The sequence below is a fragment of the Notothenia coriiceps genome, unplaced genomic scaffold, assembly GCF_000735185.1.
Source record: "Notothenia coriiceps isolate Sejong01 unplaced genomic scaffold, NC01 NC01_scaffold00037244, whole genome shotgun sequence".
NCBI classification, from domain to species: domain Eukaryota; kingdom Metazoa; phylum Chordata; class Actinopteri; order Perciformes; family Nototheniidae; genus Notothenia; species Notothenia coriiceps.
Window position 1 is genome coordinate 22,011,571 of NW_011369945.1, and position 16,142 is coordinate 22,027,712.

The window sequence follows — 16,142 nt, forward strand, 5'->3', positions numbered from 1 at the left end:
ACACAGCCTCTGTGAGCGAGCGAGACCGAGACCGAGAGAGAGAGAGAGAGAGAGAGAGAGAGAGAGAGAGAGAGAGAGAGAGAGAGAGAGCACACCTTTAACTATTTAATATAGTTGTAAAAAATAAAGTAAGAAATCATTCCAATGTGTACTATAGGACAGTAAGAAACAAAAAACTGTTTGAAATGGGAGTAATTTGTAAAATATGCATAAATAAAAAGAAAGAATGCTAACTAGGTAACATAGGATAAGAATAAACAAGTTGAAATGATTTGTTATTGGTTGTGATCATATTCTAAAGATAAGTATACAGCTCCCTTTCATCTGAGTGTTGAGAGCTGTATCCATAAATTCATTCTGTGCTCAAAGTGCACCAGATTGATGCATTTAACTTCAACATTTAAAAACAAATCTTCCTGGAGGAGCATGCACCCGGACCCCCCTAGAGGAGGTTAGGTCCCCCACGACTTAAATAATGTTCACATGGATTGGAAACTAAATACATTTGCACACATCTTGTGTCCATATCTTTCTGTTTTGGTGGGCATGCCACAACCGTGCACGTGCATGCGCGAGTGGGGCAGAATCTCTGCTCCGCGCCGTTCCTATATGAGCGGGTTCTCAAAAGAAGGAAAAATTCAAAGCAGNATACAGCTCCCTTTCATCTGAGTGTTGAGAGCTGTATCCATAAATTCATTCTGTGCTCAAAGTGCACCAGATTGATGCATTTCACTTCAACATTTAAAAACAAATCTTCCTGGAGGTGCATGCCCCCGGACCCCCCGAGAGGATGTGAGGTCCACCTCCAAATAAAGCAGGTTAAAATAATTAAATTGCAGACATTTTATTTTAGTTAACACTGAAAACGGGTCCCAAAGACCCAAACAGCACACAAAGGTTAAAGGTGAAACTCCAGCGATTAGAGCGAAGCGAATATTCACATCGCGTCCGGTGTGAACGCACCATAAGAGATGCTTTATTTTACAGAATGACATGAAAATGAAAGCATGTATGAATGTGTATACATGTTAGATCCCTAGAGCAAGGGTACTGCTCTCTATGAATGAGGTGTGTTCTAAATGAACAGTCTCCCTTAATCTCTCCATCCGTCCACTAATGACTTTATTTCCCCTTTCGTCACCAGGTTACAGAATAAATAAAATAAATACATATTTAAAGATTGTAGATACATATTGGTACAGTAATAAACACATGGGATGCACATGGAGCTAAAAATAAACGTGCAACAGAAATTCAGGAAACATTTCTTTCTCTGTGCATCTCTTATATAGATTGGTTGCCCTTTGGACAAACAGCAGAATGCTTTTATGTGGAAATGCTACATAATTCACTCTCAAGTAAAGATCCGATGTTGGGAATGCAGAGGTAAGGGGTTTGAACTTGTAGCCTCGTGAGTGCCTTGTTAGGATGTCATGACGGTAATGTACCATCAGGATTAAAAAGGTCATTTGACGAGGTTTGAATAAAAGGGATTTGATAATGTTTGACCTAGGAATGGGAGCACAGACTGTTGATGTAAGGAGGTTTTGTTTTAAATAGAAAATGGAAGTAGAAAAATCAAAGACCATCTTATTATCCCGCTTTTAGCCTCCATTGCTTTTAGTTTATAAATTATTATAAATAATTTGTTAGTGCTATCAATAATCGAATGGTGTAAAATCAGACAAAACCACATCACTGGTACTCTCAGTGACTCATGATTCCGTCGTCATTTTGGTGTTAAATTATCATATTTTAGAAACAAATGTACAAAAATGTTGCCTTTACACATAAAAAGGTAATTTGCATAACACAACTAATCGTGTTAATGGTTTCTTCCTTTATAGAGAGAAAGAGAAATATAAATAATGAAGCTGCTGATGTGACATACTTGAATTAAATTATTATACAATACTGAGTCTAGGTGAGCTCTGTAATTTAGTTATACCCAAGCTTCCATTGTGAAAATGTACTTCAAAGTCAATTTAGAGTGTTTTAGTTGGATAGATTAGAATTGAAAGCCTAATTTTGTATAATTTACTTATAAACTCATTTCACAACAGCTATGGTATTATATGTCTCTTCATGAATTACAGCTATTCCTTTTTAATGTGTGTGAGAGAGTAATTTATGACATGTCTCTGCCCATTAGGTGGCAGTCCCACCAGTTACCCATTTGCACTTTCTGAAAGCTTTTTTCATTAGTCCGACAAGATAAATAAAATCAATAATCAGACAAGACTCTGGTTAAATGTTTCTGTCCTAAATTATATTTAAAGTGGGACCCCTTGATTTCTACATGGACCATCAAATGTGTCGGGCTGTTACGAGACCATTTGTGCCATTGCTCTCTTGAAACATGCAACTAAACTGCCTCCATCCCAACCTGAAAGGGACCTAGCCAGGTGCGGACTAGGCATCTGTGTGTTTTGGGGAATCACAGAACGGCAGGAAGTCTCTGGCGGCTGACGACGGCAAGCAGGAATTTCTATGTTTTTTTTAATTTAACTTAACATCGTCCTTCAAGTTGCACACTGACAGGAGTCAGTTTAGATTAAGTGACAGTTGTGACAGTGTGCTGGGGGGCTCTTACATTTCCATGTGTAATTCTGCCTTGGCGCACTGGAACATCACACACTCTATTTTTGGGGAAAATTGAATTTGCAGTTTACATAAGGGGCCGTACTAATGCTGTGTTTTTAAGGTCCTCAAGTCCAAAGTTGTCAATGAACACTATACTTTGCAACAAGAGGGGCCAGGCCTGCCAATCCAAGATGTTGTCCCTCGCAGGAGAAATTAGCGTAATGGTTGTCAATGTGTGTGAATGTGAGATGTCAGAATAAACGAGGTCTCTGAACTAACTCTGTGTGAATCTGTTGGTCAGCCCGGAGAAGTGAAATTCACGGCGAGTAAAACGTAACTTTTGAAGTCGGAAGAGGCTATGATATGCCATGGTTCGGAGTGGTTATACTGTAGCAGCTTTTGTTTTTAGCAGATCTAATGAAGGTAGTGGCCGGCTGAGCGCTCTGTACGCTGACGTTGCACATGTCAGAGGCTGCAGGCTTATCGTTCTTTCTGCCTTCACATGCTGCAGGAGTTTCATGAAGTGAAGGGACTTTTCATAGCTCCGTGAAAGCTCTGGACAGCAAAAACTGTAATCACCCACATTCAGTCATAGGTTAATGCAGACTGGGTTACTTTACTGCCGGTTCTGGCTGGAGAGAGTTAATTAACATCGGGTACATAACATTTGAAACCAGCTGCATCATTCCCCCCTGGTTCAACGTTCCTTGCTGTTAGCACCCAGATAAATGATCAAGTGTTATAAAAACACTCCCATTAGAGGCGTGACTTTATTTATACATGCACATGAACTTTAACCTTATATTTTATTGGCTGTCAGCCATGCACAACAAAACTACAACACACATTGACACATTTACATGAATGTTAACAGCTTTTATTTAAATATAACAGCTAACATATTTACTCACAACGTAGGAGATGAAACAATCTACACCCATCATTACATCTCCCTGTTACGATATACTCAACATGCACCCTTGTTTATGGATCTCATCATGGGCCTGAAGCTGCAGGGTGTAAGCATACAGTAGTTTGAAATGAATGCACTTCTACTGCCAGCCATTGTTTATGAGCATCCACTACCACACACTCACTGCTTCATTGAACTCTGTCTTCTGATGAGCTTTTTTCCCTAGGGTACATCTGACCCCATAGTGCGCTGTGCTTTCCTCGGCCCATTGGCCACAGTGGCACGAGCCTCAGGGAGAGTGGGATGATGGTCCAAGTCTCTTTGATGTTTCTTGCTTACTCAAAGAGTGGTGGTCTGTTTCCTGAGGGTATGATAAGGAGGAGATGGAAAATCCCTCCTTGTCCTCCTTTGACAGTAAATATTTCAGGTGTGGAGGATAAGGCATGGCATTTAAAAGTGGGAAAATGTAATTCCTGAACCAAACCTCGGCACAGAAAAGAAAAATGGGGACGTTTTGAAACGTTGAAAGAAGCACTACGCCGTTTACACCGTATCCAAACCAAGCAGAAGTGTAATTAGAAAGAGTACTTACTCTATTGATTGAACTTTAGAATAAAAAAGTGAAACACATCAATAGCCTAACATTAAAAGGGGGCCTAGCATGCTAATTTTGAGGTTCATATTTGTATTTAGTTATTCTACTTTGACAGAGTAGCTCAATCGAATATAAAATGATAGATTGACGTCATTGTCCACCATGACAAGACAGTGACAGGTCAACCTACACCTCACAAGATGTAATTATATGTAGCGGTAAGTCAAGTCCAGGCAAGAACGTCATTTTGTTCAATTTATTTCAATTATCCAACATAACAATGACAACAGTTTTACCTGTTCTCAACTTTTTTGGCTTTCCTGTGACTTTCCTTGGTTACAAAACATATGCCCATTCTGGTGCGCTCATTCCATCTCAACCTGTCTCAAATAAATACCTTATTTACATTAAGCGTATGATGTTACTTTAAATCCATTTGATCCTCTTTTACACCATTGTATTGGTTGGCTAATGGAACGGTTCATCTTGCTGCAATGAAATGAAGACTGACAGATAACTTGAGCTCAGGCTTGACGTCATAGAGCATCCAAGAAGTCCTATCTGTATTTCTGTGGAGGCAGGGCTCTTCATCCCTAGAGCCTTGAGATAGGCTAGTTTAATCTGAGTCACTCCTGGGGGACATCAGGATAGGATACTGGTAGTTTGTGTGTGTGTGTGTGTGTGTGTGCGTGCGTGCGTGCGTGCGTGCGTGCGTGCGTGCGTGCGTGTGTGTGTGTGTGTGTGTGTTTTTATGTCCACCCAGGCCTGTCTTTGGGCCCTCTGGCTAGATGCAGCCCTGCGACTGTCACTCTGCATGGAGTGGGATGGTTGATTGACGTGTTTGTGTGTGTGTGGTGTGTATTGTTGTTTGGGAGAATGTGTGCATCTCACGGTGTGTTGCAGGCAGTAGTGGAAAAAGCGTGTGTAATGTGTGTGTGTAAGGGAGAGTACCTGCTGCAGGACACAGCAGGACAGGAGTGAGCAGATGGAAAGTTTGATCCAGAACACGGCTGAAGGCAGGTGGGATGGGACACACACTCAGTCACTCTATCATAATCTCATACAAACACACCCGGGCACACATACTCAGACATACATGCTGGCATAAAGATAAATAAAACTACAGATGTGTTTACTCTCACTCTGCACAGCACACACACAGAGGGCAGACACTCACACATACAAAAGCAACAACTGATTATAGTTGTAGTATTATATATCAGCTACTCTTTATCAAAATTAATTTGTATTTACTAATCAATCAATCAATCAAAAATACTTTTAGTCCCTGGGAGAAATCATTGTTTTGGGACAGTAGCCATTTATGGAAACATTATGATATATCCTGGTGCAGCCATGTTCCCTTAAAGCACATTAAACTCCACTCTATTCCGTCTGACTCCTAGCTAATATCGTTAGCTTGACCATTATTAGCCAAGGATCTTCATTGCCCAGAGCGGGGAGACACAGCTTATACCTCCTTTTTCTCCATAAATCTGGACCAAGCTCTCCTCCTTTGTCTCTTTGTTTACCCAGCATTCTCTGTGATTTCCCCTCACATTTCAGTTGTTGTTCCGAACACCGTGCTAGCTGCTAGCTTGCTTAGCGCGATTAGCTGCTCCCTGGTGTTAACAAGGCAGCTATGGGGTGTCTGCACAACAGCAGCAATTTAACGCCAAAGAAAACAAACACAATATCTCCTTTAGTTTAGTTAACCTGTTGAACCCCATCACTGTTTTTCAGGTCTCAGGCTCGAAAGTGACATTTCCTGAACAAATGACCATAACTACAATTCTACAAGGGGAAAATTAATAATCTTTTTTCTCAAAGTAATGATAAACATGTGAGTTGAATCATCTTCGTAATATCTATCAAGCTGTAGATCCTACACATCCACTGGACATGGATTATAAAAGTACAATATACACGTCTCGCTAGAAATCTAATCAAAAACATTTTAATGGGGGTCCGGGGCATGCACNGGTTTTATTATGAAAACTTCGAGACCGGAAATACTGTTTTCACCCCGTGAGGGTTGACGCTAACTTTACATGGAAGCTGCCACATATACACGTTCTCCTGGCGAAACCTCAAATCATCTTCGTAATATCTATCAAACTATAGAACCTACACATCCACTTGACGTGGATTCTAAAAGTACAATATACACTTCTCGCTAGAAATCTAATCAAAAAGCATTTTAATGGACAAACTATCCTACAATTTAGGATTTTCCAGAGAGGGTTATTTGTGAATAAACGACCCTCTGTAACGTTTGCAATCAACGGGAGCACTAGAGGTCGAAAACTTTAAAACGTGGTTATAGGTCGTAATAAGCGCTTGAACAAACTAGGCTTGTTTGAGACAAGCAAGACCTGCGCAGGCCTGCGTAATTGCGATCAACAGGCTTGTTTGAGACGCGTTGCGGCTCGCCTCGAAAGTAGACGAGAATAGCCGATCGCAGCCGGGGGAGGTCTCAGAGACCTCCCCCGGCTGCGATCGGCTATTCTCGTCTACTTTCGAGGCGAGCCGCAACGCGTCTCAAACAAGCCTGTTGATCGCAATTACGCAGGCCTGCNTTATCTCCCCTTCAAAAAGCTGTTTAATTAAACTTTAAAATAGTACCATCCAAGACCCATTTCTGGAAATTCTGAGAGAAAAAAAGTCAAATTGTGGCTGAGAAGAGTGAGATATTGCAATAAGAAACAATCTTTCTATTAGGGCTGCAACAAACTGACTAATTTGATACATAGGGCTGAACCGATTATCGATTGTTAAATGACTGCGATTATCAAATCAAAGCCTGTTCTTTTTTTTTAACCATTTTTTTTTGTTCTTCTTGTGTGTCAGTCATCACCCAATTCAGAAGTGCTGTGCTCACATGTACCAGCATTTTTTTAACCAATCAGAAGTTGGGCCCATGATAGAAGGTGATAGGACAAATTGATCCAAATCACCTGCCAGAGTATTTTTGAACAGTGCCTGCCCTTTCAATGGCTTCCAAATGGAGCCTCTCCTAGATGGTTTGGTGAAACAAACGTCTGAGTCAGGTTTAGTAATGTCATCACAGTGTTTCTATTACAGGGTGATCTGAAACTGAAAGCTGGACTTTAAAGCAACCCAACGGAAGTTCCATGTAAGTTTAGTTCTTTCACTCGTAGCTCGGGCTGCGGTGCTAGAGACGTGAGCACGTTGAGCGATTTTATTTTTTCCTTCAGCCAGGACGATTGGCGCATTTTACCATTTCCGCATTTTACAATTCTTTTACAATAAACTTCCGTTTGGTCGCTTAAAAACAATATCGCAATTCGAATCGCAATATTTGTCAGAAAAATCACAAATTAGATGTTTCCAAAATCTTGCACCCGTTTGATAATCGATGGAAGTCTATCGCGATAATGAACACGATTATCGACTATTCAGACTTATTGTACTGTCATGCCTTGCACCAATTTTTCTCAAACGTTTTGTTAGCCATCGCTTTTGATTAGCCTTGAGGTTGTTTTAAGCCATGTGGAAACTAACAATGAAGACAATAAGTGAATACTGATCAAAAATACATATATTATTAAATTTAACAAATGTGGAACAAGAATGAACATTGTGTTTTTATTACAATTAAATATTTAACTATTTCGCATTCAAAAGAACAACAGTGGTTTTACAAATCGTTATTAAATAATGTGACTTTAACAAACATTAAAAACCAGTTACCTCTAATCATTAACCCATGTTATGTATCATTGAAGTTTAATCCGTGTGTTGCTGCTGCTACATAACACCTGACGTGGAACCACATTACCTCGTGGACGGGGCTTACAGAGGCCTTTTCTAGAAGACAGTCCAACACGGTGCATTCCTCCGTCTGAATGTGGTGCACTTTTGCTAATTGACAAATGCTCGTGTTACCGCCTCACCATGCTAAACTCTATTGCACTTATTGGTAGCGAGGATTGTCTACATCGAGAGGGTGTAAAATGTAACCACACCCTGGATCGTGTTCTGGTGTTCTGTGTTGCTGCCATGAACGGTGCAGCTGGCGTGTGTTTAAACTGCCCCGCCCCTTGCACACAGAGGGGAGGAGAGAGATCTCTTCGTCTGGATTGGGAAAGTCGAAAATCTAAAAAATACCACCCATAGACGCATTTTTTTGTGTTTTTGCATGTTAGAAAACGGGTTGGGCGACACTAAGCTCGATAAAATGTTTTTGTAGCAATAAATACATTGCATATAACAACCTAATCGATTAAAACCGACGACTGAACTTAGTTGGCAAAACTAATCTTTGGTCATCTCTTTTATTGATTAGTTGTTGCACCCTAATCTTCTATCACTGCAAACTGCCTAAAAACGTTCATTTGATTGATTTTCAAATGTGTTTTGTTAACCCGGTTTTCTACACAACCACTTCTATGGCTTTCACTTGCGTCCAAGTATCTTTTAGGATGATTTTTAAAATCTTTTACTTATTTGCAAAACTCTTGATTGTTGCTATATATTTTATTTAAATTAATTACTGACTCTTAGATCTCTGCTGTAATTTCCAGCCATTTATTATGAAATTTACCTTGATGAGCTGTCTTCTTGGTGGTTTCTGGTTGACCTCGGTTTGTTCATGATGTTTTGGCTCTGCTGGCGTACTCCAGCGTTGCTCAGAGTCTCTGCACAGGAAGGCCAGAGACAAGAGTACAAGAACAATGAACATCCACAGAATCCAAAAGTATCCATCTCAAAGCAGGGGTGCACAGGATCGACAGGACGCCTCCAGGTGCTGGAGAGGCGCGACACGTGTGGACGATGATTGGGAGTTTGTTCGTCCTCCGAGAATCCTGCAGGCATGCGGGTCAGCTTAGGCTCTATGGGGAACCAGCAGGATCATTTTATCTAATTTACAACTAATCACAAAAATGATAATTAATAACTATAAACACTAATTGTGCGGCAGTGGCTCAGTACGTTAGGGGCTTGGACTGGGGCTGTAGGTGTCGGCCGGTTCAAGTCTCCGCCAGAACTTAAAAATCGGAGTGAGACTGCTACTTGGAGGGGTCCGAGTTCACCTCCTGCCCTGCTGTGGTGCCCTTGAGCAAGCAGCCGGATCTCCTGTGTTTTGCCTATAGGGTCTTATTGCTCTTCTGATCGAGTTGTATTGTTGACCTGCGGTGATCGGTGTCTGTGTTTTCCTTTATTTATCTGTGTGGTATTTAATTAACAGAATTTTTTTTTTTCTTTATCCTGCAACTGGTATGACTAACAATAGATATGCATTCTTCCTCTATACTTTGTTTGTTTAAGGATGTATAAACTGTCTAATTGTTGAAATAGTTGAATAAATTAAAAAAGTTCATTCATGGGAGGGGACATGGACAGGGGCCCTCCGGGCCGGGGTGGAATGTCGTTATCACTGGCCCCACCATTGTAACAACTGGCCCGGAGCATTCGCCACCAAAAAAAAAAAAAAACGTACTATAATGAGAGATTAACATAATTGTTTGCAATAGTAGCCTAATTTATGCACTAACTACATTATTCCAACATATTGGAAATCATCAGTTCTTCCTGCATTTTCCTCAATTGTTCATATTTGGTTTTATTAACAATCATATTGTGTCATTTGGTTAAAAATGTCTGCTATTATTATGATTTATTATTTGTATAGCTTTCTGCCTCCTGTCATTAGGGGTTAAGATCATGTAATGGCCTATGTAATTGATTGATTAGAACCTTCATTATCCTAAACTGCTGGACATTTCACCGATACCTTTATATTTTCTACTCTTCCACTTGGTGTCATAGGTCGGCATTTGATATACAGGCGACAGAAGACCCTTCTTTATTTTGGCATCATATTGGAGAGGTGCAGGACGGTCCTAACACCAGGGAAGTAAGCTGCTGTTCCTCGGACAAAGCCAATGGGATTTCTCCTCAGGGTTTTGGAAAAAGCTGCGAAAAAGGTCTGTGGAAAACAAAACCTGTTTGATAAATGCACGTTTTGTTCAGCCGGTTAAAATCTCCACAATGTCTACACCTACTTTTATAATTTTCGAAGAATAAATCTAACTCAATAGATTAATAAGGGTTTTAGGACGCGCTCACTGCACCACTAGGAGCCACTCCATCGATCAAGCTGGCTGAAACGTTCTATCCCTCTTCTTCTCATACTCCCTGTCACTCTTCTTTACTCTCCGGTGACTTTCTTTATTTGAAATTGTTTATTTTCCCGACGCTGGCCGGTTACGTGGTATTAAAAACATTTTGGCGGAATGGTTAGGGGTGGCGCGATAGTCTGTAGTGAAGGAACGCGCCTAACGGGAGGGCCTGCTCGCGGCTGCGCTCCGCAGGCAACAGCTGTTTGCGTTTTCACCCACAACGACAACCGCCTCACGGAACGTATTTGTAGGTTATAACCGAAACAATTTAACTAAATTGCTAGTCAAAATACCAATACCACAGGACACCATTTTTTTTTAAGCAATTTTTTAGGGCCCGAGCGGGCAAGGTGAAAGTGATATAATGTCGAGCCTGCATGAGACGGGTTTCATTTGCAAAAAACGGGTATCCTTTCCTCCAATCTCCTGATTGGTCGAGTGTCTTACCTGTAGGGGGATGGGGGGCGTTTCTCGACCAGGCCGTGATTACAGCGGCGAGCCGTCAGCGGGATTGGTTAATGTTTCCCCGCCTCTCGATGCTCGTTTATCCACCGCTCCTGAACGCCCGATGTTTCACTGCCGGCGGATCCACCTGCTGAGGAGGGAGCGAATAGAGGACGAATAACTTAGGTAGACATTTAAAAAAGGGGAAGGGTATCTAATATAATAAGTACGGTAACCTTAAACGTTATGTCTTTACTTTCTACGTCTCTTATAATGTAGGTATGACTTTTCTCCGTTAATCTCCGTCACAATCTGTTTCCATAGAACAACACTTCCTGTCAACAGCGCTTAACTCTCCTTCAAAAATAAAAGCATGTGCAAACCAAGAAATAGAAGCCAAGCCAAATTACCTTAAGACAATATATAACTGCAACGGAAATTAACAAACCAGTGCAACTCCTTTTCAATTTGCAAAGAACCAAATTGTTGTATCATTCCAAAAAGCATAAAAACAACAATCCTGTGAATAACTAAATGACATGCGTTAATAAACCCTAACCCACACGTGTTGGAAGCGGTTCGCTGCGATTCTACGCATTTTCCCCCCCCCCCTGCGGCGGGCGAATATTCCATGCTGATTACTACCGAATATCGGAGCCCTAAAAATGCGTATTCGGGACAGCCCCTACTTCACAAGCTGGGTGTTTATCCTTAGAAATCTCACAAGAGATACATGGACTTTTACACTGCCATTTTTAAAAGACGAAGGTATCTTTCCAAGATGAGCTTTCCGATCATAATCACCAGCTCCTCTCCGCATCCATAGTGCTCTCCTCATGTGAATGGTGACCGAGGAACACCGAGTGGGAGCGCTGAGCAGACCCACAAGGGGGGGAAAGGTAAACAATTCTTCCAAGGCAACTAAAGTTTGGTATATACTGTTTATTACAAAAATGTCTGTGGTATGGTTGTACGAGTGTCTCTCTCTGTTATTACCTGGAGTAAGCGTTCGATGAGCGTGGGGGGCAGGCCGTCCTCCTCTTGGCTGACCCTCTCTCCAGATCTGATAACACTTCGTCTGTTGTTGTGAACCGTCACCTCCTCCAGACCCTTACACCACCACGCCGCGCTGGAACGCCACTGACGATGCGGTCACAGAACATTGATTTAGCAGGAACCATGCTGTTTTTTAATCAATCTGATGGCAATCGTAAACAGTTCTTTCGAAGAAAGCCAAAATATAGGCATTACAAATGAAGACATGCTCTGTAACTGGATTGCTATGTACAAAGAGGAACGAAAGAATGCAGCTAGGGCTGCACGATATATCGCGTCTGACGATAACTCCGCTGACATGGCGATGCGCCGTTAGTCCACATCGCAGGGCCGTGCGATTTTTAAGATGCGATATTAAGTAGGGCCATTAACTTCAACCCGTTCATGTTACAATTATTCTGCTCATGTTCAGGGTTACTTGAGTGAGTGGCATGCAGGCTCTGCTTAGGGCGGCTCGATTATGGCAAAAATCATAATCTCGATTATTTGGGTCAATAATCGATGTCAATTATTAAAAACGATTATCCATTTACTTTGAAAACATCCATTTACAGAAAAAAAAAAATGTGAAAAGTATGTTTTTAACAGTTGATTACCCTGAACTTTAATTATAATTCAACTAAATAAACAATCACATTTTTTCCCGTTGCAAGCCAAAATCAATTAATTAATTGAGCAGCCCTAGGCTCTGCATGCACAGCAACCCACCAATCACAATCAAATCTCCAAAGCAAACGGACCCGGTGATCAAAGGTAAAAACACTGAATAAAGTAGTTTCATGTGTTTCTCCAGTTCGGCGCTGCTAACCGAGCTAGCTCAGCTTGTTGCTCTGATAACTTAAGATCCAGACGTCCCGTGACTAAAATCCTTCATCCGGTTAAATATAGTTAGAAAAATACCAATTGTAAAGCATTAAAGTTCAAGAAAGGATGGTTTGCGGACCAAAAAAAACAACAACTGTCTTTTCTTCAATTCCTGTATTTTTTCATATCGAAAAATATATCGCAGGGGAAGAAAATCGCAATGTCAGTTTTTTCCAATATCGTGCAGCCCCAAGTCAGAACACAAACAAACAATAACAACGACTAAAGTAATCCCCTACATTCACTGCCTGTGAGCCTCATACACACGATTATTTATCAGGAACATTGTTATATACATATACTCGTACAAATCTAGTACATACTGCAGATAGGCTATACCAATAGCAGATGGTTTTATAGAGTGTGGAATGGATTAAAAAAAGGTTTCCCAGGCTTAAAAGTGCATTTAAGGAAAAAAAGACATCCATACATACACATGGATTAGTCAAAATTGTTTACATTTCTATATTTAATATGTTACCTTGTTCCGCGGGTCGTCGAAGAGCTGCAGCCGCTCGGTGACGTCGTCCCCGGTGCTCAGCAGGTCGAACAGCTCCTCGTTGTAGATCTCCAGCAGAGACACTTTGACGGAGAACTCTGTGCCGTTCTCCGAAAGCTTCTCGAAGATCTGGTGCAGCGTTCTGGGGATGACGCCGGCCAGAGGGTCCTAAAATCAGAAACAATGGTTTTATCAGTTTATAGAAGTGGCATGCAGGGATGATGAACAGTACCGACCTTGAAGTAATAATAATAATAATAATTCATTCTATTTAGAGGCGCCTTCCAAAGCTGACGTATTTTGATAACATCACAAACAACAACAGCTTGTGGTAACCATAGACCTTATTTCAGACTTCTAACCACAAACACATGACCTCCAGGCGAGGAAAGAGGAAGTGCTAGCTGCTGACTCATTCCTACACCACTCCATACAGAAGGTGTGGATTTGATTATGCAAACACAAAGATAAACACGTTGTATGTGCTCCTGCCTCACCTCCTCCCAGGTGAACTGCTCGTCTGGAGTCCTCTCTCCCTCCATAGTGAACGTCTTTCCTGTACCTGTCTGCCCGTAACTGAACAACACAGCACAAACACACGGTTTCATTTATTTTCTATAACAATAATGCAATTGAACACATAATTACAGTGCAGCTCAAAACAGAAACGAAGACTTTTATAGATTTTAAAATAAAAGTTACTCACGCAAAAACAGTGCAGTTGTATCCCATAATGACTTCATCCAGGATGGGGAAAACGACGCTCCTGTAGACGTCAATCTGCTTTGCTGCTGGACCAAAAACCTGAAGAGAAAGGTCATTATATATATATTTTGTATTAACAGATGAAAAGGGGAAATTAAGCTCCAGTAAACATCTCAAATAAAATCTCCATTACGTTCATCATCTGGAGCGACAGACGGGCGATGTCTGTTTTTAATGTACATGAATGTTGATTAAACATGTGTCGGCAAATAACATGAATGGCGGAACGCAGTGCTGAGTAATATTTAATAAAGAAAGTCGGCTTGTTAAGAAAAAGGCTATCTAATTTAATTTTAAAGGGCCCATGTCATGTTTTTCCGGTTCTTACCCGTCCCCTTGTGTGTTATGAAGGTTTTTCTGTATTTGAACGGTCTGCAGAGCCACAAACCCTCAAAGTACACCCTGTAGCGAGTAATGCGTCCACTCACCATGTCAAAAGTGTAAGTTTTTCGTGACGCCTTGTCGTTCATTCCTCCTGTCTTCACGACCACTTCCTTCCTGTTGGAGTCGCAGTCCATCACCCCGTAGGAGGACTTTCGCTCCACTGTGTTAAAGGGTCTGACAAAATAACACAAAGTGACTTCTCTGAACAACATCTCAACGATAAATCTAATGTGGGTTTAGGGACATTATCAGGTGGAATGTATGCAGGTGAAGTTATCAACACACAGCTAAATACATACAATAATATGTACTTTATGCATAAAGGGTAGGAGAAGTAGGTAATGCAGCAAAATGTTATGAATACCTTTCTTTTTAAACCTCCTAAAAATGGTTGAAAATTAGACTTGAAATGCTGCGAGGTCATTTTAGTCCACACTGTTCACATTTGATGGATGGAAGACCAAAAAAACCATATTCACCAGTTGGAAGTAAATGTCAGCACTTTTCTTGTTGTTCCTAGTTTGAATCTTTTTGGTTTATTGCACTTATTGTGAGTCGCTTTGGACAAAAGCGTCAGCTAAATGCAATGTTATGTAATCCAAGCATTTAAAGATAACGGTCTAAGATTAAAAAGCTTTGAGGAAAAAGGTATTTCAACTCTCCAATTTGACAATGCATAGGAAAAATATTGTTTTGTCTTTCCGTATCATTTGAGTTTCAATTGAAAAAACAAGTGCAAACTTCAATGTATATAATAATGTTCTATACAGCTTTTAAAAAGAACACATCTTTCTACTTTTGATCTGTATATATTTGCAGTTTATCGAAATTAATCTATGGACAGTGCCGTAATCATTTGTCAATATTTCTGCTTAATTTGGTATGAACAAAGCACATTTATCTCTTGTATCACAGTGTCACATAAAGAGGAAGTTGAGCTGGGAACATGCACTTCTTTGTTTTTATTTTACACCATAATACTGCTTATTTTAGCTCGATTAAAAAAGGTCTAAACACTTCATTCACCCCTGGTTTTCTGTCCATACCTGCATCTGACTACGACCTGGATGTTACTCCCCTTCTCATCCCGTTTCAATCCGCTCGAGTTGTGTGAAGCCATGATGGCACTCTTTTCTCTAAAAATAGGTTTGAAAGTAACAGTTACACACCTTAAATGAACATACAAACAATTCAACAATGCAGAGACGATATTAAACCTTTAAAAACATGATAGTTGCGGAGCAAAAAACACAGATTACTATTTCAAGTCTGAAGCGGTTAGCTAAGTGGAAAATAGCATGCTAGGTAGCTCATTTCAAATTGCCTTTACTCCATAGCAACTCACCGGCTTATCTTCCTCTCCTTTTATGAATAATCCGCTTTATCCCCAGGAAATATGATTTGTGTTTATTATGAATCCAACGTCTTGTTCTCTGACAACTCTTTCTCTGTCCTCTCTGGCGCTCTGTTACCTCCGACAAGAAAAGTATTTCAAACAATACTTTTAAATGTTGCTGAACCAATAAGAGGATAGTAACGGTCAAAAACACGACACCATTGGTCGCAAGGAAACCACTTTGGCGCGGAGCATCACGGGAAGTTACACCGGACGCGATGCGAATATTCGCTTCGCTAACGCTCGAGTTTCACCGCAGCTGCCGGCTGTGTTTAAACTTTACTTGCATCATTCAAACAAGACGCGCTGGCTAGGGAGCTACAACTACAACAAAATGAACATATTTTACAGTGATTAAATTGTAATACACATTTCTAAATGATGCCGAAGTAACAACATACTGATACCGGTTAGTAAAAACCATGAATTAATGCTTGACAAGTCTGCAGACAAGACGGCAGGCGAAAAACCTTTTATAATGCTTGTTTTCTGAACGG

The 16,142-nt window shown here is 40.8% G+C and overlaps 2 protein-coding genes across 2 annotated transcripts in view; one reads left to right on the top strand and one right to left on the bottom strand.

Moving 5' to 3' along the window:
* The window catches only part of LOC104965422 (synaptic vesicle glycoprotein 2C-like), a 34,187-nt gene that overhangs the window by 7,078 nt on the left and 10,967 nt on the right, over window positions 1–16,142 (top strand). The gene's annotated exons all lie outside the window — the stretch shown is intronic.
* LOC104965006 (kinesin-like protein KIF11) lies at window positions 11,464–15,920 on the bottom strand. The gene is made up of 8 exons (XM_010793944.1): window positions 15,595–15,920; window positions 15,296–15,385; window positions 14,294–14,423; window positions 13,807–13,904; window positions 13,598–13,676; window positions 13,083–13,268; window positions 11,678–11,810; window positions 11,464–11,553 (listed from the first exon to the last, which is right to left on the bottom strand). Exons 2-7 carry the CDS (start codon window positions 15,367–15,369, stop codon window positions 11,793–11,795), a joined length of 585 nt encoding a protein of 194 aa, XP_010792246.1. The 5' UTR covers window positions 15,370–15,385; window positions 15,595–15,920; the 3' UTR covers window positions 11,464–11,553; window positions 11,678–11,792.